We start from the raw sequence: 24,661 nt of genomic DNA on the forward strand, positions 1-24,661 counted from the left end.
ATCGACGCACCATCAGCCCTTGCGTCACAATATAAAACTCATGGATGGCCTTCAGCCAGGAGGAGACAAGAAAAAAGAAGGAAAAAAGCAATCCCTCTCGTTACTAACTTGCTCGTCGGAGGGGCCACGATCGGATACCACTTGGCGGAGGCCAATTTCGCAGGAGGACGACCACTCATCGACGATGAGGGATTCGGCACGGGAGCACGATCCGCCCGGCATCAAGGAGTCACCAATCAACCCCGATCCCGACCAACGCCAACCAGCACTCCTTCCCGAGAGCTCGAGTACCTCATCATCCAAATCACCTTACAGAAAGCTCCCGACATCGGCCCGTGAACCTAGCCGCGTATATGTTTGTTGTTTAACAGCTTTCATTCTTCTTCTTTTTTATTCTTTTTTTTCCGGCAATTGAGACGACGTCGGAAATAATGTTCAACCTTTCTAGGGATTGGACAAATAGATTTCTGATGTCAAGTCAAATTATAGATCCTAAATAAAATTATGTTCAAGACCATTCTACCCCGCATAAATAAGCATCAGTTTTCCCTTCTCACTGATCGTAATTATTACAAGTAAGAAAATATCTACTAATAGGAGAAAGATAGTTATTGCTAAATAATCAATCACAACAAAGGCTTTTCTTTTTTTTTTGCGTCTTATTATCTAAAGTTTCTTGATCACAATGTCACGCATTATTTTCCTGACTTGATGTGATAAGATATCTAATCTATTAATTTAATGAGCTTGAATCATTGATTCAAGAATACTTATTCTCAAGTTAATACATCTGATGTGAAATTAAAATAAAACATACTAATTTCTTCATCTAAAGGTCGACATCTTTATCATGAAGAATAGTATGGTATATCTGAGACCCATGTTTTTTCTATTTAATTGACTCATAATTTTTTAATCATATTTTGATTAGATATAATAACTAACTCATTAGCTCAATAGGCTCGAATGATTTGAAGTAATACACTCTTTTAACGTTATAAAACGAACTTAAATTTTCTCTCACATACATATTGCAATTATATCAATATATAACTAATAATAAAAACACAAATAAGCTGTATCAACTTGAGAAGCAAATCAGATAGTATGGCACGTCAAAGAGCAATTATATATCCTTATTAATATTTTTAATTAAATTAAAATTCTAAAAAGAAAAGATAAGGCCCGAATTATCGCGTGGAGTATACCGGCGGCTTCTCGACCCCCTCGAAGATGCAGGAACCCAACCCAACTCGGCCACCGCCACTGTGACTGCTTTGATGGCACCGTCGGATTTCACTGCTTTGTTGCCGGCGACTCTTTGGGAACGTTAGATCCAAATTATGACGGTTTGAAATCATTGTACATTGTGACCTTCGTTTGTATGTGTGTGTATGGATTAGCCAAAACAAGACGTCGAAACAGCAAACTCAATCATAGATTCTTTGCTCTAAACACATGAGGTTGACATTACATCTTGGTTTGGTTTCTAGTGGGTGGCCAAAGTAGGGAACCAACCGCAAGCCTTCTTTATTAATACTGTGCTGGAAAAGAAATCGCACCAACAACAACGATGAACGAACGACCCAAAGGAAAACATCACCTAACGTACGGACGTACGCAGGAGCAGAACACATGCTTTATTTACCTAATGTACGTACGGAGACCATCGACACGGAAAGCCAGCAGAAACGGAAGGAACACAGCCGCACGCCGCCGCCGCTCGTTATTTCTGAAGTGGACGGCGGTAGTCCTCTAGTTGTGGTGGCCAGGCAGCTTCTCCTTGATCTTCTCCATAATCCCCTTCTTCTCCGGCTCATATTGTGCTCCCTCGTACCCTCCCCCATAGCGTCCTGCAGCCTGGCTTTCCGCCTCCTCCGAGCTGTGCCCGCCCGGCAGCTTCTCCATGATTTTGTCCTTCAGTCCTTTCTTCTTCCTCCGCCCACCTTGCCCGTCGTCTTCCGACTGTTCCACGATAAGTTCAAAAGACCGTGCGTCATTAGCATGTATGATATGATATCATATCATATGACAGAGTCTATCAGATACATATACATATGTAGCATTTGAAGAATATATCATACGACGCATATGCCTATCAGATACAGTACACGAAGAGAGCGGGAGATCATACAGAGCTGGAGCTTCCGGAGCGGTGGAGCATCCCGGAGATGCCATGATGTTCCTCTCTGTGCGCCTGCATCTGGCCACCGCCTCCTCCCATGCTTCCCATCATCCCTTCCTGCGAAGTGCGACTCCCATAAGCACCGGTGCCGGCAGCAAGGCCAGCAGCGCCAGCGTGGCCCACGCCGCCACCGCCCAGATCGTAGCCAGAAGCCCCCGAGCGGCCCATGCCCATTCCGCCGCCGGTGCCCATATCGTAGTCAGACGCCCGCGCGCGACCCATGTCCATTCCGCCGCCCGAGCCAATATCGTAGCCAGAGGCCCCGGACCGGCCCATGCCCATTCCGCCGCCCGAGCCCATATCGTAGCCAGAGGCCCCAGATCGGCCCATTCCGCCGCCCGTGCCCATATCGTCGTCAGCAGGGCCCCTGCCGCCCATGACCATGCCCATCCCCATGCCACCGCCGCCCGAGCCTATCTCGTAGCTAGAGGCCCCGGACCGGCCCATTCCGGCTCCCGAGTCCATATCGTAGCCAGAGGCCCCGGACCGGCGCATTCCGCCGCCCGTGGCCATATCGTCGTCAGCAGAGCCCCTGCCGCCCATGCCCATGCCACCGCCGTGCCCCGTATTCCCGACACCAACGTGAGGCTGTTGCCGAATAGGATTGCCGTACTCGTCCACCCTCCTCATCTGGTTCCCATACTCGTCCACCCTCCCCATCTGGTTCCCGTACTCGTCCGGTCTCCTCATCTGGTTTCCGTACTCGTCCGGTCTCCTCATCTGGTTTCCGTACTCGTCCCTCATGCCCGCCATTGTTACAAATGAGTGCAACGCTCGACCTTGGAGACGCGAACTCAGAACACAAAGTGCACCACAACAGAAGAAAAACGAAGCAGCGACTGCGTTGAGGACGAGCGGTTGGGCAGCGTTATTTATAGGTGGTGGAGGCGGGTGTACGTGGTAGGTCGTGAGAGGGCGAACGAAACGTGGGAGGTCAGACGCCTGGGCTTACGGCCAGGATGACGCGTGTGGCAACACTCGCGCCAAAGAAGGCCCCTTGGGGCGACGCGTTGCTACTGGTGGTGGAGACACGTGGAGCACAGAGCCGCGATGGCGGTCTCCGGCCACGGCACGAGTCGTTAGGAAACTGGGATGCATGGTGGACCGACGGGTGGTCTCACGAAGAAGGCTTAAACTAACGACAGGACCCAAGTCACGACTCGAGGAGCGAAGGAAGTAGTACGCCACTCACTCTCTTTGGTCGATGGGATGGGATTGGATGCGACTGCACATAAATGATACGACACGCCCATCATCGGACACGGTTGGTGTGCGTGCGAGTATCAACCGGGAGTTAACCAAATGAATTCGACCTCTCACCTTCACGCCTAAAGGCATGCTGCCCGCCAAGGGGCAGTGTGTCCCTTCCCTACGCATGGGTGTTCATTTCTTGTTTCTTTTTTCTTATTAGGCCTGTAGGTATTCTAGATTCCAAATGGATATTACGACAAGTAGAATTCGTCGGAAGACGATGCTAAACCATCACGGGAAAAGGATAAGGTGATGTTCATCATTCTTGGTGCAAGTTAATCAGCACACAGGATCGTGAAAGCTTCTTTCCATGAAGAAGGGAGGAGGAGAAGCTTCCAAGTAATTGACTGATTGCTGTCAACTAGTCAACATATTCCATCCACCACAGTCGGTTAACTTCAATCTGGTCAGAGTAGATACGCCTTCATACATCTAACTTGACTGTAAAATTGTCTGCCTCTTTATCAATCAATGACCTAAGCATCAATCGGAAGGCACATCGCTCCCTCCCCACCATATAACCAATGAACACATTTGACAACATAACCTGTCAAAACCCCACCCCGCGAAACTATTGACATTAGTAAGTTCACGCAAAGGCCTTCTCATGCACGTACCTTTCGAATACACCCACAAAGATGCTAAACCACATGCATGGACACAGCATCCGAGCAAGCCATTAACCGCACAGCCGGACATAGGCCGATGACATATATCAGACCATGCTACCTCCATCAAATCTTAAACCAAAGATGGTGGGCGAACAACTACTGACAATGGACTCTGCTAATGTAACATTTTCCCAGATAAGTAGGGGCAAAAAATGATAAAGAGATGCTGCGTCGAAGGCTTCAAGAGATATCCAAGGCCTTGAACTTTGACTGCTACTTATCAGTACCAACCTAAACTGGATGCTAACCCGCAATGATTTTTCCTTTCCCACATTCCATAAGTTTATATAGAGCGGAAAATCAAGAAATACGATGCTGAGTCCAAGGCAAGAGACAAGTCAGCTAATGCCAGGAGCTTCGACCATATCAGCAGAAACAAGTGCTTGCCCTGTCTGTTTTCCAGCTTCTAGGAGAGAACATATACATGCTTTCCCTGCTTGGGCACTCAAATAGTGACTACCATATGTGCACCCATGTTATGAAGGAACAATGCAAGGTTGCAATCACTCCCTCCGGCGTCTTTCCCAGAAACCTTTCTTCCTGTTAGCTTCGCTTTCAGATGCTGACCAAGAAGGTCTACCAAAAGAGAAACGTCGCCTCAGAAATGGCCTGCCAAAAGAAGATTTCATGTTAGAACTGGCCTCCATCCTGGGTCCTTCTGCAGCCCTGTTTTGGCGATCACAGAGTGAATCTGCCTGTGCATCACTGTCAGCTATTCCAATCCTAGAGAGTTTGTTTGATTCAGCTTTCGTGAACAGCTTTAATGCCGCCTTTTCTCCATGAGTACAAACGGGGCAAGTTGGGTCGTATTGATCGATTTCACTCGTCATTTTCTCCAAACATTCAGCATGATAAAGATGTCCACAAACCAAAACAGCAACCACACAATGCTTTGTTAGCTGCTTTGAGCATACTCTGCAAGTCTGCTGATCAGGAAAGACTTGGGTTGTTTGCTGAGGATTCGATTCTGTTAACTGGCTGCTAAAGAAATTAAGGTTATCACTGTCAAACGACAATCTCTCTCTGTTTGAAGAAGCCACAAGCTCAGAGAAGGTACACATGGACCAGCCATCAGAAGACCCATCATGAGAACCTCCTGTGGACAAGTCATTGCTGCAGAAAGAGAGCACAAAGGATTTTCTTCCTTCAGGAGAGCTGTTCTCATTACGGGATTGCAGAGATGGTATCCCGCTGTCAGAGATCTGCCGACAGAGTTGGTAGCCTGGTGATCTGCATGCTTTCCTTGATGAAGTTGGATCAGAAGGTAGAGAACGGCTTCTGGAGGTTGATGGATCTGCTTTAAATGAAGATGAGGAAGGAGTTGAAGGCACTGAGATTGATAAATTGATATCTGAAGTGCTTGCTAAGCACGATGACTTGGGAGACCCCTTACTCTGAATTTTAAATAAGACAGCAACAATGAGACCAAGCTGATTCTACTTTAAGTTTAATCACTAGAAAGCTGATGTCAATTGAAACAAACTAGTTTTAGATTATTCATTCTCACCTTAGGGGATGAATTCCTTCCAAAGAATTGATCATCTGTTAGATGAATAGAACATTAGAAAAAAAATACAAAAAGGTAGATTTATGAAAAAATTACTCAAGCAGACAACTATAGTATGTAACTCATATCCTCCCTCTCTCTCCAGGCAGAATAAAGACATCCACAGACAACTATAATTTGTAACTCATATCCTTCCTCCCTCTCTCTCTCTCCCTCTCCATCATCATCTTTAGAAATAAAAGACCAGTTTACTTATAGAAACAATACCAAATAAGTGCCCTCGTAAAAGTCCTAGAGATCAGCATTGCTAGTCTTAGCATTTGATCCAGATACACAGTCAGCACAAACACGCATGGTACTACCACTTGTATCAGTTAAACTACCGAAAATATCATAAGATTATAGTTTTGTATTGTTAATCAAAGATAACATTTCAAGAAGCAATTTCTCAACAAATTTGTTCTCGTGGTACTTCTTCCATCTTGGTGTACAGTAATACTATGCAATTTACATTAACACCATCTAATTGTGTGCATGAGTAAAGATACTGGGGATATGAAGTGACCCCTTCCTCCACATAATTCAACCCAAGCAACCCAGTGCAAATCACAAAGAAACTGCTTCAAATTATATAAAGATCAAGCAAGCAAAGAACACTAAGCACAAAAGTATTTGATCCCTTTGATCCTTTCCCAAGTTCTATTTCATCCAAAAGAAAAAAGAAAATCAAATGATGAGTGAAACCAAGGAAAGAGAATTATGTATTCTCTCTCTTTTCTACCATAATATTTGCACTTGATTCAGCTCCCTAACAATATAGTTGTAGAAAAACAACCCAAGAAGAAACATAAAAACCATATTGAAGACTAGTCCTTGCATCTCTATATTCCCAAGATTACACAGCTGATTTGTCCTCACGAACTACATGCTATATCTTCCGAAAAAACATATGTACTATTTTAAGCAACCTTCAAATGTATCCTTCTAAAAAGTCTCAGACCAAACCAATCACTACTGCTAAGATTTCAAAAATAAACCCCAGTAAAACATCATCCACAAGCAGAATACCCTTTGGTAGTCTACAAAGTGAACAATATTAATAAATTCTCCCAAAGCCTACCCAACTCTGCATATGCAATTTATTCAACTAATTTCTTCGTGCTTGCTATTCATTCTGCAGGAAAGGACCATAAAGGAACCACTATGAGAAATCATTAGTCGAATCCATCTGCATTTGTATGTTTCCCTCCATTAGAAAATTCCAAATAAGGAAACCACTTGAGGATTTTTCTTGACAAAAGTAACCAGCAACCAGTATTATTCTCCTAACGTACCATATTTCTCATGGATCCATTTACACCTAATGTTGGAGGATGTTGGATAACAAGATAGAAGGGTGTAACAGTTGGGCCATATAAAATTATACATGTGAATGACTACCTGGGGTGATTGACAACAACTTAATTATCTAGTTTCTAGACATATGCACTGAAAGATAGTATATAAAATGGTTGAGGCACAGCAAGCAACGATGAGTCACAATAAAATGAATTAGAAAGGAAATGACTACGTGAATTAAAGCTGTCAAAGCATGCAATCATCTTGAAGATGTGTGCTTACTGTGAAAAATCAGATTCGACAAATCTAGAAGTATCATTTTTTTAGGCATAAAATAAATACATCCAAATAGTACAATGGGCTATTAGAATTATCAAACTTTTTATATGTTTCCCTGCCATAAATGTTATTAGGAACTAATTAGTTGCAAGAACATAGAGTGAAAATGCATCCAGCACTACTGATGAAAGAACAGGACAACAAGCATCACAGTATGACAGATGTCTGCAAGAGTATGGCATGCTATTAATTACGATACCAAGCAAAATTTATAAAGCTACCAGTTCAAGAATTAATTTTTGATAACAACAAGGCCTTCCATACAGTTGTATGCATGCAACAGCAATTTCTGTATCAAGGCATGGATTATACTAGCCATAAAGACAGTTTATATGTTGAGATAGAATCCTGATCGACTTCTATACATCTGGATAAGTAGAGAACACAAAGGAGATTTAACATTAACTCCATAAATAAAAAAAAAGTAGACATGCAACTTCCATCTCAACACTTTCAACAAAGCAACTCTATCACTGCATTTCTATTACCTATATCCTCTTCTTTAGCAAAGAAAAATATGTAACTATACTAAACAAGGTCGAAGAATTGTTACATACCTGCAGCAACATCTTTTAACTTCCCAGCAGTTCCAGTTCTACTTGGAGATATATGCTGCTTTTGTAACTGGAAAGCATTTGATGGACTGCCTCTGTCAGAAGGACTTTCAGCCTCAGTGGGTGACTCGCTTTTAATTTCAAGTCCAATATTCCCACTATGTTGATGACAAAATTGAGCAGCATTATCTATCACATCCTCTATGTGTGTTCTGTTGTCCCACCGAAAGCTCCATGTGGGGGAGTGTCTTACAGTCCTATATGTTGAAACATCAAACTGAGCTGGGCTAGGCAAGTGTTTGTCTTTCACAGCCACACAGCAATTGGCCCCCATGTTGGTCCTGATACTGATTTTCACTAACGACTTAACACTAAAAGTCCTATCAATAATATTTACAAATGGAACCCGTATGTTTCTTCTCCATCATGCAGAAACTTGAAAAAGAACAAGGCATCTAGAATCTCCAGCTGCTCCTATCATGAGAAAATGCTTCCTAAGCTGACGCATACCCATAAATGTAAACTGATAAAAACATTTATTTAAACACACATGCGTGCACACACAGATTCGTTACTGTAAAAGGATTCTTTAATATATTATAGACCATCAAAGATATACGCTAAAACATAAGGGTAAACTAAAAAAGTACTATGTTAGGCATGCGGCATCATATGAGAAATAAAGAGTAAATGACATAAATGAAGCCAGGAAAGAAAACCTGATTGCTCTATCCAGAATGGACTATGATCGCTTTCTTCTTACTAATTGACCATTACAATGACGAGAAAAATTATAAGAAAAGAAAGGAAATGTGTGCTCGTCACTCATCAAACTAGTATGAATATCAGTCAAATTTGTAGTACGCAAAGCCTCCAACCTTTTGTGAAATTAGAATTCGATGTTCCCTATCCATTAATTTATTGGAATCAGAAAGAGAAGATTAAAGTTGTGCAGCTAACCAAACAAAGAATTTGTAACCCACGAGAAAGGGATTCTTTTATTTTAAATTAAATAGTTCAAATCATCACTAAGGAATTAAAAAGTAACTAGAAGTGGTTAAAAGATGTATCGACCCAATTTCACACGGAAACCAGTAGAATTAGAACTATGTCACCGCTGCTCCTTGAAGAATCGTTACAATCTATACACACACACACACACACAAAAAAAAGGAGGATTGGAAGTAAACAATTCCAGTGAAATTTCAATTTCGACGATTCAGTAGCTTATGATTACATCTGAAAACCAACAAATAGAAGATAAAATCCTAAAATAGCTAGATTTCTTGAAGCGAAGATGAGTTGCTTCAGATGGGATGCCACGAGGAAGTCCAACCCCCCATCACCTACTTAGTCTTTCCCCAAGTACCAAAAAAATCCAGCGACAATCTAAATTCTATTAAACGACAGAACCAAAGAATCGCTAAACTCTAGTTAGGATTTTCCGTTTCTTTCATAAAGAAAATAAAAATAAATACGAATTCCTTTGTTTGTTTATTTTCATGAGAATCGAGCGTAGTACCTCAGAAGCTGAAGAAAACCCGACTGATGAGTGAAAGAAAGCACAATAAGTCGAGCATTTGGTACCTGGAACCCCGGGAGCATCAGGTCGATCAGGCCAACGCAAGCTCAGCTGCCGAGAAAAACGCGGCAGGCATCGAGATCAGCCGACGAAGCTCGGGATCGAACCCGAGAAATCCTCAGCTCTCCACAGGTCGCAGAAAAATCGAGAGCAGACCCGAGGATCGAAAAACAAAAACAAGTTGGGGGTTTCGCGCTTTCTAATCCGCCTGCATCGCTTCGTCTCCCCTCGCCTTGTAGGGTTTGAGAGAGAGACGGAGAGAAGGGGCCGGAGAGGTGGGGGATAAGTTGCTGGGGTGGTATGCAATAGACGGGAGGGAGTTCTTCCTCGGAATGAGCACGAAGAGATCGAAACCCGTTTTATGAACCACCCCGTGTGTCGGCGTGCACAAGCGAGTCGGGATGAACCAACACTGACGACTGTCACGGGTAACGTGGTTGCGTCGCTGGATGGGGGCCCGCGTCTCGCTCACCCTCAGTTCGGCCCGCGGGGGTGACTCAGCCTTGCTCACCGAGGACTTGTCGACCAACCGAGATCCATCATTTTCCAGCACGCGTATCCGAGTGATACTCGAACGATACACGTAAATACCAAATGATGTTGAAACAATATAAAATTATGTGGTGGCCCGCACAAATATAGAAAATGATAAATATTTTTTTCCCCGATAATGGCTTTAGAAATAAGATAAATAAATAAAATTATTGAAAACATCTGCATGCACATATTCATATATACTGCTTAATGCAGGATGGCTTATTCAAATAATCCATTTATAAGGAGACTCGGTGGATCATTTTCATATCTCAGGCTCCAATTCTTACTTTTGACCACATCGCCAATTAGACATCACAAATCCGGCCTAATTTAGTTCAGGTTATCACTGAACCAGATTTGTGATGTTTGAGATGAGTGCAATGCAGTCGGTATGGGCCAGTAGATTCATGAATCTTCCAGTCATCTGTAGGGGAAGATGAATCTGATCATCAAAAGCAGCTGTAGCTCATAATAGGATCCGAGGTGACGGACCTGCAGCAAAAGCAGCTGCATTAGACGAAAACACAATACCGTATTGTACAGTGAGTGCTTCATGGCAGAGAAGACTTGGTGCACCGAGCTGTGACGTTGTGAAGGGAAGTGTGGATCGTGTTTCCGCTTGTTTAATTCTTCCTGATACTGACCATGCTTCTTTATCCTTGACATAAGTTGGATCATACGTTCACAATCTAAGCGAGGTTAGTACTTCTTTATCTCTGTCACTCTCCTTGACATCAAATACTCTCTTCCCATATGATCACCTAGAAATCTTTTATAATTTAGATGATACACCCGAAAGTTCTTGGTGACATATTTTCCATACATCACTTGAAGACTGGGTGGAATCAGGAAAACATTTGCGATGTGGAATCTTTTGCGGTTTATCTGTTTCTAGTTGATCCGATAACGATGATTTGGGGAATGTGAAGATTAGTGGAGGGTGTCCATAATGCATTAACACGGCAGATTAAGTCCATTGTCTGGGGAAGATTGAATGCCACTTGCAGATGTTTTGGTTCAGAACGTACGGGTATCACAGGTGAGTTCAGATGAGTGAAACAGTAGTGACAAGTTACACTGCAAGGGCTTGTATAGCAACATGTAATTGGAGTTTTCTGGACGCACGTAGTAGACGCAAGGGCTTCATTTACTCCTCCATTTGCATGCTGTAAAGAATTCGGATGTACGTAGTTGAATCAGAACTGTGCGCAGGTGGTGTTGACATATGGAGTTTTCTTCCGACAGCAATTCGTTTGTTGGGCTATATTTTCTTTCGTCAACCTCGTGTAACTCAATGCTGAGATTGTATACAGCAATTACCCACCAACTGCGCATGCAGCGATATATCAAATGGCAACGAGAGCTAACTTCATGACACATGAGAAGAGATCAATCGGTAGCACGTACAGCTTTTCTTCTTTGGAGAAAGAAAAGAAGTGGGAAGAGAGGCCTGTAATCGAGTTCATGCATGGCAGGCGAAAAGTTTTATTACATGTGGAATATTTAGATCACCGGCATATACTGTAGCATTTAGTGCAGTTTGCCTCGAGACGGATGACATATATGGACATATACGGGAGCGGAAGAAGAAGCAGGAGCACAGATTAAGCTGCGTCTCAAGACAAGAACTCTAGTCGATACATCTATAGCTAGCTAGGGACCCTATACTTCAACAAGAAACATCCCCAAGTTCTTATACCTATGGCATTACATATACTGACGGATTGATTACCGAACCATTTGTTTCTCGGGACCAAGCGACGTCGATCAGTTTGGTATGAGCTTGAAAGGAGGCTTGGAAAGAGACGGAGAAGGATCATAGCTTCCATAATCATTTGTCTTGATTTTGAGGATCCTGGAACGAACGATGAGGACTTGTTCCTGGTGCGGTTCATTAATCTTCGCTGATTCCTGCCGCCATGCATGCAAAAGCTTTGTCAGCAACGGACGTATGAGGAGATAAAAGCACTGCGTAATTACTCATATGGCGAAAGGGAATGTAGAGCTAGCTGATCTTGTCTCTGCCCGAATCCTTCCATGTCTATATCATGATCGTATGAGGTTATTATAGATCATCAACTAGCTAGTACTATACTCTTTTCCTTCTCAACGGATTTCATAGCCACCACTATGGTGTCTTGCAGACCTAAGATGTATGATCTCTTCTCGATGATAAGGAGCTCAAATCACTAATTAGGTTTTGGCTAATGTTGCCTCGACTTATTACCTCAGCGAGGGTGGAAGAAGAAAACACAAAGCGCAAATTCTCTACTCGATACCTTCGTTATCGCTCCCGCTGGTGCTGCATATTTACCATAAAGTCTTCTCTGCCGCCCTGCAAAATCGATGGAAGTGAAGAAACAAAGAAGCATGTATAGAATACATAAGCCATTTTTATCTTTTTCCTACTACATTTCTGCAATTCGAAGGACATGCTACTGCTGCGGCAGTGGCATTTAGGATCTATTATTTAAGAATCTGGAGATAGAAGACAAGACATGCATGCTTGTACATATGTATTGGATTATCCGCATCTGCTGTAGTACTTGTCGTATTTGTAAGCGCTTCACAACGAAAATAAGAGCTGGCTGCAATTAGTAGTAGAAAATCGCACGAGACCTACCTGCCAGTGCAGTCGATGGAAGCGAAGCCAGTATGACAAGAGAGAGGACGGCGAGCTGCTTCGTTCCCATGAAGCCCATGATGAAGATCTTATCTTCCCTGTCGCAAGTTATTTCCTCGGGTGGCCTTCTCCTTCAGGAGCATATAGAGAAGAAGCAAAGGCTTCCTTTCGGTTTGAATAGGGAGGATGCACCTTCTTCTGTAATCGGTTGGCCAACAAGTCGTGGGGGAGGATTAGATAGTCGATTCTTTATACGTGACAATGCGAATCCCACTGGACTCTCAGCTCCAAATGATCAAAACAGAAAAAGTAGAGAGCCGGCACTTTCTCCATGGAGCCGCTTTAAGAATGTAGTCATTAGAGTTGGTGGATGGCCATGTTATCCTATAAACTAAAGGCCATTATTGACGACTCTCTTTATCCATATATATATCCACGATGATTCCCGCAGCACGTAAAAATCATCGAGATATGCAGCAACGCTGAAACATATATGGCTTCGAATTAAGGCATCGACCACACAATAATAATAAGCATCTAAAAAAAATAAAGCTGCTGACTTGCAGGATCATCTACTGTTTACTTGCTTAAAAGGAAAGCCCAAGTTTCTCTACACTCTTCTCTTGCATCATGAATTAGTTGCTTGCTGGAGTACGTTGATACATATTGCATCCAAGATATTATAATGATAAGAGCTGAAGTGCGCTTCCCAGGCAACCAAGTGGCTTCGAAGTGCTACCGCAACGAGGCCAATATAAGAAGATAAAAGAGGATGGGATGGGTTGGTGGGGGTGGGGGAGGGCGCGCTTTAACCTTTGGAATTGTTATGTCCGGAATCAAGAGGAGGACAAATGAACTTAGTGGATGCGTAGTGCTCGAAATCATGGATCACGACAAGGACATGGGACCAACTACACACTATGAGAAGACAATGGTGGAGGATAAAGGCAGACACCACAATGTGCAAAGTTACCGGGATATAGTATCATAATGCCCAGCTTTAATGTAGTTTTATTAAGGGCACTTTGACCATAATAATTATCTCTCCCAGATGACTCAGCATGTAATGTAATTAAAATCACGTCACCGCTGGTGATCCCGAATGGTAGAAACTATATCGTATCATGTAAAGTACCCCCGACAACATGCTCTGTAAATGATGACTGGCTTATAGACATGAGCATAGCTTGGAGCATGAGATGAGCGCAGCTCGACTCCTGGATTCCACCAAATGGAATAATCGTTTTATAGACCGAGATTAATGGATAAACTGGCTCAACAGACAAATCTTTGTGAATCCTACAATGGTTAGCTAGTTAAAGATAAAAGGGGCTCCCGTAAGAGAGAGAATGGTGGTGTTCGTGGCTGGATACGTGCATTCAGCCTGAGCAGACACAGGTCAAGATGGTCCAGAGAGAGAGAGAGGCTGTGGTGTACTTGGAAGAACAAATACCGAGAATGAAGCATGACAATCGTAGAATCGAGAAAGGGGTAATCTTTACAAACACACTTGGAAGGGAAGGCATCGAAACCTCGAGAGAGTGTTCGCCGTCGACGATGTAGGAGACCTGGTGGACTTTCCAGGGTTCGGGTCAAGGAAGTGGCTTGCGGAAGTGGATCGATCAGGGATAGACCCGCTGCCCAACCCTGCCTTTGCGTGCATATTAGACAGGCTTTCGTCTTAGTGGGCTGAGCCTGGAATGTACCTGCATGCATACTAGACAAGCTTGCATCGGCCCGACTAGTCCTCCTCGAATCTTACATATATAGATGCAGAAGCTGATATTTTCTTTTCTTCATGTCTTTCTTTCCTTTAAGCTTCGGATGGTGCTAAGGTAGAATTGACAGAAGTCGAAGAAGATGCTTCGTCCTGCATGACTTAGATGAGCACTGTGTCCACAGCCCACACTCATTTCACCTAATCCTAGATCAATATAAGGAGGTGTGGTGATTACGTTTTGAGGAGAAATTTGTTGTGTTTTTTGGGTAGAAAAGGGTAACAACGTGGAGATCTTTGCAGCAGCAAAGAAGAGAAGAAAAAGATAGAAAAATAAGAAAAAGAAAGGGAAGAAAATAAGGACAACACAGAGAGGCTATTCTTAATCATCTAATAGTGTTCTTATCTCAGGTTAGATTAAATCTACAGTAGACTATTGCTGTGATTACTTGGGAAGGTTTTAGATATTGTGGACAGTAACGTGATCCTTGTATCCTAGTTATTCTCTTGTGATTGTTGTTAGGGTTTAGGGCATGAAATTGAGATTTATATATTCATTATTCTTATAGTAAATTATCTATAGTTTAATCCATCGTTTTTACCCTTCACATTGGAAGGATTTTCCACGTATATCTTAGTATTATATTTGATTATGATTTTATTTAATTTCACTACATATTATGATCTGCTAGCATTTATTCATATACAAAAGTTATTTCATTTTATATCCCATCACCAATTTCCGGTGTTGAGCAGCCCACATGAAAAGATAGTATATGCACCATATTTCGAACCGTCATCGGAAACCACCGTCTTCTTTTTTGTTGCTAGCTACAAGACGTCCAACAACAACGACGCCTGCCCTGCAGACGCCACTGTTAGACAACATGCAAAAGGATTCCGAGACACTGTGGTAAACGTTTGCCTTCGTTGTCCTGATCAATCAGCAGGCTCCCAGTGGCCAATATATAATATAAACTACATACAACCAAACCATAAGCACTTGTCCACCGCCATCAGCTTTTCATCCTAACTCGATCAGCACGGCATTAAAGTCCGAAGAAGCTCGTCCTTTTGCCAATGATGTGGCTACATTCGAAATCCTCGACCGAACTACTCGATCCAATAGACAATCGAAGGTGGAATTAGCCGTGCCCACCCACGCATGCACGTCTTAATCACTATGTACATTATTGCGTGCAGCCAAATCCGATCGAATTAAGGGAGGAACGAAGACACAAGTAAGTGATGGCATCATGTTATCATAGCACCCCTCTGCTATACCGATCGTAGGTGTTGCGAAATCACAAGTTCCACCCGGCCGAGTTAAGCCCACGACGACCAATTCCACAACCACGAACGGCGAGTGACACATCATATATCTATATGTGCATGTTGCAGAGTGAAAGCCGATTACCCCACCAAAGATAGTTTAACATTGTTTTAATGATTTCGTATGAAGGAACTTGGAGCACCTGACTGTTTGTTTATATTATATACACAAGAGAGAGAGAGAGAGAGAGAGAGAGAGAGAGAGAGTTAACATTACGAGGGATCACGCTTACTAGCTCCGGATACATGAATCAGGACATACGTATATACATACATACATTACTTCTCTTAAGCCAATTTCACCGACACTTTCCGGCCATCGATCGCACACGGGAAGTGAATGACACCAGCGTTGGGTAGGAGCAATAGAGCAGGCCGTACAGCGCCCTCTTATGGCCTCGTCTAACAGTAGTGGAACATGTCAGAGGAGGCGGTACTAATGGGCTGCTTCTCACCCACCATTCTCCATGTCCTCGCCAAGCTATCGGACGTCTCACCAAATGCGTCAGAAACCCAGTCAGTGCCGTGCATGCAGCGTAGGACTAGGATCTGGTTCAGGGATTGCAGCGCCGCACCGAGTTCCATGGTTTGGGCCCTGAGCACGGCGTTCTGGGCTTCCATCCCCGCGTAGTGCTGCGTGGTGATGCTGAGGGCGGTCAGGATCTGGCTGTTCTCCTTCCTCAGCTGCCTCACCTCAGCCGTTAGATCCTCCAAATGCTTCTGTTTCCTCATCCTGGACCGGCGCGCCGACTCCCGGTTCGACACCATTCTCTTCTGCTTCCTCTGGTTCATCAAAGCCTGCTCCTGCTCCGGCTGCGACTTGCCAATCTGGCTCCAACCACAAGATGTATTACCGGGAGGGGCCATGAGAGCTAGCTAGCTGTATTCGCTCAACTGATCCGGACTATACAAGTTTCTTCTTCTTCTTCTTCTTCTTCTTCTTCTTCTTTTAATAATGTAATAATAATGAGAATTATGCAAAGAGCAGCAGGAGATGGAAATTGAGCGGAAGATTATAAGCAGGCAATAGGAAAAAAAGAAAACTATATAGAGATATAGATGCTCTGATTTCAGAACAAGTTCATGAGAAAACGTAGAACCAGTAAAGGAACACCACGGATAAGGATTGAACCAAATGCGTCCTGCGCCTGAGTGTGGAATTTATCGTAAACCCCGAGAGCAGGATCTCACTTAGGATAGGAGTCATCTAAGAGAAACATTAAGACGAACCTGTGCTGCATGTGATGTGACAAGAGGAAGGAAACAAGGGCTGAACAGATAAGAACGGAAGACGAGAGATTCAACAAGCAAGATCAGATTTTGTTATTGATTTTCGAAGAAGGACCGATTTTTTGGCACCAGCAGTCACGAAGAACTTAGATTAAGGAGGAACATCGGTTTTGCGCGGATCAAAATCCAAACTCCAAGAGAAGATCCCGCAACAACTCCTTTTAATCTACCATAGGAAGAAGAAGAAGAAGAAGAAGGAAACCAGAATGGATGGAAGAGATCGAGCAATTTTTTACGTCGAAAACAGGAGGAAGAGAAGAGGAGAGATGAACAGGGGAAGCGAGCACTTGAGAAGCTGGAAAAGGAGAAAAGGGTGGTGTAAAGGGGAGGAGAGGGGAAGAGGGCTTGGGTCACCAAGAAACTGGGATTTATAGAAGAAGCAAATCAAGTAGGTAGCATGCATATATCGAAGAACTATACGGAAGAATACAAACAAGGCCATGCGTCTGTGTATGTACTTGGAAAGGAAAGGAGAGAGGGAAAGACGTTTTGGAATCTACTGGGCGGGGGGTGATGAGGCATGTGTGGGTGGAATGGATCTTCCGCGAGAATCCAATTCCAGCTGGCCACCACTGCACAAAGCACAGTGCGACTAATCAACCGTTCTGACTTCCCTGCCGTATCTGTTGCTTATTTAATCGCTTTGTTTTTCTCAGGACGATTAAATCATCACAAATTATACATCGGTTTTTCTTGGTAGATACACGGCATCATTGGCTCTTGTAATTTGATAGATATTAAACTTCATTGCCTGCCTTGAATCCGTGTAGAATGAGCTCTTCCCTTTGTTTTCATTTGTGTCATAAATAAAGAAAGAAGGACACAGAGAGAGAGAGAGAGAGAACAAAAAAGGCACACGAGGGAGAAGGTGGGGGGATCTCATGGATGGGCTCCCATCCGATTGGCCGGTTCCATGTACATGAAAGTTCGGGGAATCGGTCCTCGTGAGGGCCATGGGAGGGCGTGCTATGTCCCAGATGTCTTTTCAGAGTGCTCTCAGCTCGTCGGAGGATGCAAGCGGCAGATGTCGATATTCGGTGGCTGCAGGACTGGCTCGTATCCTGGAACTCCACAAAGCCTGTGAACCAGACGATACGATTTGCGTGGGACACGAGGGATTGAAACGGCCAGCTTAATTTGGATAATAGTCTTATCATCATCGGCCGGGGATCTCTCTACCCACGTTTCGAGGTCATAGAGCCGAAGGCGAATACCACGGATGACGAGGGTCGCGCATGCACATATATAATAATACTACGTTTCTTTCTTCTTTGGCGAAGCAAATTGGCAAAGAATATGCAGTCGTTCGACGCTGCTGATGATTCGTCCCATAGCATTTAGCTCTGACGTAACACATCAACAGCGACAAGCTTCGCATGCATTGCACCGAGCGCTGGAAGAATCGCCTGCAGCTGTCGTTGTAGGTGCCGTGAATTCCTAAGCTCTTGCTCTAACGAACCAAGTGGCCATCTCCAATATCACGCACACACGCCATCTCTGTGTTAATGATAAGTGTGGAACCCTTCGTCTGCTCCTTACCAACTCCGCCGATATCCCATGGAATGTTGATGAAGTAAGATGCTTCGGCGATAGTGTGGAATGGGCGTCAGATACTTAGTTTAATGAAAGATCATCTACCGTCAGGACAATATAACATGTGTAAATAGCAATGTGGTTTCTCAAGTTAGATCTCTGTCGACTTCATGTGGTCATGGAATATAATATTCTTCACTGCTGTCCTTCCTGTGTCACGTGATATTCTTTCACCACATGGTGTCACGTTCGATGATCTCCCACTTCGAATAGCATCAACATGAGCTTTCGTTCATGCATGTGAATTGGTCTCTGACTCGTTGGTTGCAAGTACTACTGGCATAGAGTAGCCTTCCTTGCAGGAAAGCGTGGGCGAAAGATGCTTCATCGTCATCATCTTCATCACGAGGGGCAGGCAGCTTTAGTGCCATGGCATTAGTACTCCACCCAATTTACCATTTGGTGTTATATATAGACATATTTGTCTTCACATTTCATGTACGATACGGATGACTGTTTTTGCCACTTCCCTTTGGTTGCAGTTTCCGAGGAACCAATCCATGAACTCGAGAAAGTAAAAAGTTCCCCTTGTGTGCCTACTTGATAGTGTTGAGAGCCACTGCACACCTTCGTCTTTCTTGCTGCTCCATCCTTCAGTGCCCTCGGTAGTGGGCTCGTCGACTTCACTGCACTCAGCCATCCAAGGAAGGAAGCTTCCGCCTCCTCGTCTATCCCACCTACCAAGGAAGAGAAAATTGGTGGCTGCACAAGCTATTCGATCACAGTTTCTTCCGATTCACTGTCGGCCTCTTGTCATCTCGAAAAAGTGAGGTGGACTGCAGTAATAATTAAAACGACCTCAAAATAGAGAGACGGATGTGTTCAAGCCCCTGCCTTTTGCTTCGAAGCAAATAGAGAGCTAGCGAGCTTTCAGTGCGTCCATATGGTGGGTGCACTCGGCGACGCCGGTCGGAGAAAAGAGATCAGGGGTGGCCTTGGTCATTCCTCATGGTTTCTCCCGTTTCTTGTGTACACAATATAATTAGGTGCTTGTGCTGTTGATTCCAAGGAAGGTGGGGGGTCGAAGTCGATGCTCTACGCTCACGATAATGGTTGTTTTGCCAAACAGGACTAATCATGTTACGACTCAGGTTTTCACTGTGCTCTGCGTCTGTGCCTGCGCTTCCGATCATTGGCTTCAGTCATGCGCGCGGTTCTTGAGGATTTTTATTGCTTTTGCTTTAGAATTTAGTTGTTCTGGAAAGAGGGAGTGAGAGAAGGCTGGAGAATGGGAAGCGCGCATGGAAATAGATATCTTTGGAGAAACTTTCATTCATATTTCATTCGTAGGAATTCATTGGACCTTTTCCAACTTGCCACACCGTCCCACAATCCTCTCCTTTTCAGTGTCGAGTGCCCAAGGAAAAAGACGACGAGACTCGAACCTGCACATTTACATCGCGACGTGTGCACTTGTCCGGCTGACGCCAGTGAAAAGAGGAAGGCGGTGTCAATTAATTGCATGCAGAGATCCCAATGGACGCACGCCGACCGCAGCACAGCCTTGGTGCTTTGCCATCCGAGAAGACCGCTCCCCTCAGGACAAAAACACAAGGCGGTGACGGTGCCGCCCGGCCCCCGCCATCGCACAAACTCGCCCACCAATCAATATTTTCTTGGATTGGATCATCTTTTTAGCTCCCCTGTGGCTTGCCCATGGCCTCCATCGTTGGCACCTCCGTGATCCAAATCGAGGTAACGCACAAGGTGGGGCCACCGCAGGGCCCATCGGTTCATTTTCTTAGTCTACGTGATCTTCGAATTTGGTCTTCCCAACTCGATCTCAGTATCAGGTCGGCAGTAAGTTAAATCTCCGATTCCCACAACAATAATGATAAAACAATAAAAAAAATTATATCAAGAAACAAAACAACGTGGCAATTTTTTTCCTATAATCATGTAATAATTCGAAGCAGGAAGCAAATGCCATACGAATCCGAAGCTGCTTTAAATTCAAAATGCAAAACGATCAACGTGATTTATTTAGCTATTAAGGAAACCTTTTATGATTAGGTTTTGAAAGCCTCTGTCTCCTTTCCCATTTAACTTGAATCCGAGAACAAATGCAAAACCATCCATCCAAAATGTTCTTTTGTATTATTATCAAAATTATTATTCAGTTTTAGCTGCAAAGCAGCTAATGTGTAGCAGCCGGAAACTAGTGGGGCGTAATACTGAACAAAAATGACCCACACGGAAACAAACGACAGAGAAATAAGAGATCAAAACTGCGGGCCAGTAGGGCAGAAATCTCGCAGATCTTATACACCTTCAACTATAAATATGAACTTTTTGTTAGAAGAAAAATTCTATCGACTAAGCTGATTATTGTGATTTGTCTTTCCTTCATTGTTCAGGACCAGTTGTCAGATCACCATCTGGGGGATTTGGCGTTGGTGAAGGAAGATAGGACCAAGCAATGGCAGCACCACCAAGGGTAATAGCGACACAAATTGAGCTCCAAAACCACCTCTGCCGTCTCTTGCGCTTGATGCTTTGTTGTCGTGCCAGTCCTGCATCACAGGTGTTAGCAATGATCAAAACGAGGAATGCTTTTTTTTCTTATTACTTATAAATGCTTGTTTTCTTATTGCTTATAGTCAGCATCGCTTGTTCAAATCTTATGACTTTAATAGGTTGCACATATGGGTTTCTTCCGGAGGGCAATGGGTTCAAGAAGTCAAGACATGAGAACAACAATACTTCAAAAAGTCAGCATCCATGCAGTCAGTTCAATTCTCACACATGAATAAAATATGACCTGATTTGAACCTAAAAATTAGCTCTAGCTGGTTAACATCCATCAAACAATGAATAAGCACTAAAAGCAAGACATCACATAAAAAGCTAACATGTGTAAGCAAGAAAAAAGAGATTAAACAGCTCCATAGAAAACTATGACTATATCTCGATGCTACCGTGGTTCCAGGCACTTCCATTAAATATTTTGCATAAAGCCTAAAAAAAAAGGAACAAGAAGAAAATAATTGAATTACCTATGCTGATGAGCAAGAACTACATACTGAGAAATTAAAGAAAGGCAAGGCCAAATAGGTAAGTTCTCCAGAAACTAAAGAAAGTTTCCATCCACCATCAGATTCCAAACTATATCAATCTCAATGTAGCAGATGTTGCCACTCATACCTAACAAAGCCCAACCAGGCTGGTCTATTTATATAATTTTCATATGCATCAATTATAAAGCAGACATGATGACTAGAAAGCAAAACAATAGAGTGCACGAATGAAATCACATAAATCATTTCAGACTGTTTCACAAAGTCAAACATCACTGAGATAAAACAAATAAAATAATTAATAATAAAGTTCAGCTTCTCACCGACTGCCTCTTGATTCCACCGAGACATTTCTCTATTTGCAGCTTCATAATAATGGAGTCGATCCAATAACCTAGCGATCTCAAAATTCTTTGATGAAATTTGGGATTCCATCTTTGATTCAACCTCAGCACGGGCGCAACCCCGCCCGACGGCATCAGCCACAGAGCGTGCAACAACTATCTGTCGAGACAACTCCTCTGCAGGATCCAAGTTTACCTGTGCACCCATATCCTCAGTGGCAATCGGAGGAAGAGGAAGGCTAACACCTACAAGCGACAGATGATGAGAGAGTCTGTGCCAGTGGTTTTGCAAATTCTCCAGCTCTTCTTCAGCTTGCTTCCGCTTCTGTATTTCCATCAATAAACTAAGCCTCATCTCACGCAGTTCATCTTCAATGTTCCGATAGGAAGATTGTGATGTACCATCACTAGAAATCTCTACAACAATAAAAGGAAATCGAATAAGTCATATTTTCTGATTTTCAGTTAAATATACATCAAATTGTGCTTGTGTAGAAATCTAACAAAATCAAGAAACTCTGGCATTGACCATGGTCACATAAATAGATGTGGTGCCACCTTATACAATCGAGATATGAAATTGAAGCTCAAACAAGGACTTGTTTGATCATAAAAATAAAAGAAAAGAACTAAGCCGATGATTTAGAGTAGTTTTTCATCCTAGTCCAACCAAAAAACACAGACACATTTTCTCTGCGGTATAATGACCAAAGATGAATTTCTACATAATTAACTAAAGGAGGAACATCATTTCTGTCCACATAAATGTGGTTCAACAAAGTTCATGAACTAGCAGAAGTTTTAGTTAGTGACTTCATATTATTCAGGTATAGCAAACACTGGTGTGGTATCCTATTGCGCTTATTGAGATGGCATCAACAAATACTTATTAATCCCAACCGTGTTCCTACTATGGAAAACAAGAAACAGATGTTCCACATATTTTTGCATATGATTTCCCATGGATCTTCTTGTTCATGTCATCTAAACATGGTGGCAATTAGCAGTCCATACATCCTTATGTGACAAAGACGAAATAGAAAACGTGTACAATCTATGACTGGAAAAAAATGACGCAAATGTTACATTATCAGGTGCCAAAAGTTTGTTTTCTAGAATTTAGGCATGTATGAGAAGCTTCTTCAATCTAAAGATTACCAGAATGTTATTTTCTACAAATCATATTTCTCCTAGAATATTGAATGTTCTTTGATGAAAGTTTTCCCTTCAATATTATAATCAGTTTTCAGATCAATCAGCCCTTAATGAAGCTAGACAAAGGTGTCACAAGATGTTTCTTCAATTCTTTCATTGTTTAAAAATCCAGTGAAGAAATAAAGAATAGGGAAAAAGGACATAGTGTAAGGAAAATGAAAAAGAGGCCAAATAGAGATGCTGTATGTTCAACTGTGTTTAAGCTCTCAGATAATAACTCTGAAATCTGGTTAATCAATCAAGCATATAAATCATAAGTTTGCCACAGTTGAAAGATTCAAATGGCAAAATAACTCTGTAAAAATTCAAAGCCTACATATAACAGAAAAGAAGAGAATAACAATCACGGCAATAATAAGTAAAATATACCTTCAAGAGCATCATAATACTCCCCCAGAGGGGTACCAGGTTTCCATCGACCATAACTATCATCAACTTCAGAATTGCTGGCAGTACTCCGTATGTCAAAGAAATCCTGAGCATCCTCATCTCTTTCAGGGTCATCAGAAACAAGCTTTATTGTTCCCTCAGCTCCAACCATCCCTTTATCCAAACTTGCATCTTGCAGCTTCCCCCCACTAAATTTATCCACGACCGATCCAACCTGATCTGTATGTGCATCCCGGGGTTTGTGCTCCTCTGGATCACGCCCGTTTCCACTCACCGCTTCAACCTTCTGCTCAACCTCATACTGGTTCGGTTGTCCGTCACTAGCATCGTTCTGCGAGAAGCTCTTGGCGAGACGAGGGCCACGTCTTTTATGATTGATCATGTACGGTGACTCCGGAGGAAATGACGTAGGGGAATCCGGCAGCGGAGTGCTTTTTGGGGTGGCATAGAGGGCAGGCGAAATGTTGGGCCGAGCAATGCTATCCTTTATCGTCGTTAATCGCGCCGCCGTCCCCACCTTAATAGGCGCCGGTGGCGGCTTCGGAGCAGGGTCACGAGACGCAGGCTCCAAAAGTCTTTCCAAAGCGATCGCGGTGAAGGTCGGCATCGTTACGACGAGAAACCAAGACGGTGAAGCCCCTCAGCTCTGGGATCGCGGAAGGCCTGTACCACAGAGAGTCGATCAAATAAGAAACTGACTCGCCTGCGAATCCATTTCCTACACATACATCCGAGGTTATCCCTGCGTTGCCGATCCAAAACCCTAAAATCGAAGCAAGAAGGGTTCACGCTCAAATACGGAACGATCTTAAAATAGGGCACTGGGTTTGCAATCGAGGTAGCAACCAGGTCGGATTCGGGGATGTATGGATCGGGAGACGACACAAAAGCGAAATCTAGCTGGTAAATTGACCCTAAAATTGGAGGATTATACACCAAGAAGAGGGAACGATGGAGAAATTTCGGGAGAGAGAATCACCTCGAGGCGCCACCGTTGAAGCCCTAGTCCGTGCTTTCTTCCCAAGGCTTGCGGGCAATAAATAAATAGAATAACAAAAAAAACTCGTTAATGGGACGGGGGATACGGAACACGAAAGAGACAACGAAAAGATTCACCACAAGGGCAAGACTCAAACGCACTTGGTTTCCAAGACGCTCGGTGGATTACACGCTTAT

The 24,661-nt window shown here is 43.4% G+C and overlaps 4 protein-coding genes and 1 long non-coding RNA gene across 6 annotated transcripts; all 5 read right to left on the bottom strand.

Moving 5' to 3' along the window:
- Positions 1-1,416: 1,416 nt before the first annotated feature.
- On the bottom strand, positions 1,417-3,017 carry LOC135639757 (embryogenic cell protein 40-like). Its single transcript, XM_065153641.1, has 2 exons — positions 2,135-3,017; positions 1,417-1,965 (listed from the first exon to the last, which is right to left on the bottom strand). Exons 1-2 carry the CDS (start codon positions 2,936-2,938, stop codon positions 1,756-1,758), a joined length of 1,014 nt encoding a protein of 337 aa, XP_065009713.1. The 5' UTR covers positions 2,939-3,017; the 3' UTR covers positions 1,417-1,755.
- Positions 3,018-3,828: 811 nt separating this feature from the next.
- On the bottom strand, positions 3,829-9,766 carry LOC135639542 (uncharacterized). 2 transcript variants are annotated; one of them, XM_065153336.1, is made up of 4 exons: positions 9,433-9,766; positions 7,849-8,313; positions 5,615-5,649; positions 3,829-5,501 (listed from the first exon to the last, which is right to left on the bottom strand). In XM_065153336.1, the coding sequence occupies exons 2-4, from the start codon at positions 8,177-8,179 to the stop codon at positions 4,611-4,613; spliced, it is 1,257 nt and encodes a 418-aa protein (XP_065009408.1). In that variant the 5' UTR covers positions 8,180-8,313; positions 9,433-9,766; the 3' UTR covers positions 3,829-4,610. The 2 variants fall into 2 exon arrangements, with proteins under 2 accessions (XP_065009408.1, XP_065009407.1); XM_065153335.1 differs by having other exon boundaries at positions 7,849-8,319.
- Positions 9,767-11,736: 1,970 nt separating this feature from the next.
- On the bottom strand, positions 11,737-12,619 carry LOC135640535 (uncharacterized). The gene is made up of 3 exons (XR_010497359.1): positions 12,588-12,619; positions 12,192-12,299; positions 11,737-11,875 (listed from the first exon to the last, which is right to left on the bottom strand). It is a non-coding gene; the product is annotated as an uncharacterized LOC135640535 (long non-coding RNA).
- Positions 12,620-16,038: 3,419 nt separating this feature from the next.
- LOC135640773 (bZIP transcription factor 11-like) lies at positions 16,039-16,503 on the bottom strand. Its single transcript, XM_065155507.1, has one exon. The coding sequence runs from the start codon at positions 16,501-16,503 to the stop codon at positions 16,039-16,041; it is 465 nt and encodes a 154-aa protein (XP_065011579.1).
- Positions 16,504-20,597: 4,094 nt separating this feature from the next.
- On the bottom strand, positions 20,598-24,602 carry LOC135639663 (uncharacterized). The gene is made up of 4 exons (XM_065153518.1): positions 24,465-24,602; positions 23,465-24,148; positions 21,860-22,297; positions 20,598-21,032 (listed from the first exon to the last, which is right to left on the bottom strand). Exons 2-4 carry the CDS (start codon positions 24,090-24,092, stop codon positions 20,866-20,868), a joined length of 1,233 nt encoding a protein of 410 aa, XP_065009590.1. The 5' UTR covers positions 24,093-24,148; positions 24,465-24,602; the 3' UTR covers positions 20,598-20,865.
- Between the last annotated feature and the right edge of the window lie 59 nt (positions 24,603-24,661).

This window comes from Musa acuminata, chromosome BXJ3-6, assembly GCF_036884655.1.
Source record: "Musa acuminata AAA Group cultivar baxijiao chromosome BXJ3-6, Cavendish_Baxijiao_AAA, whole genome shotgun sequence".
Taxonomy (NCBI): Eukaryota; Viridiplantae; Streptophyta; class Magnoliopsida; order Zingiberales; family Musaceae; genus Musa; species Musa acuminata.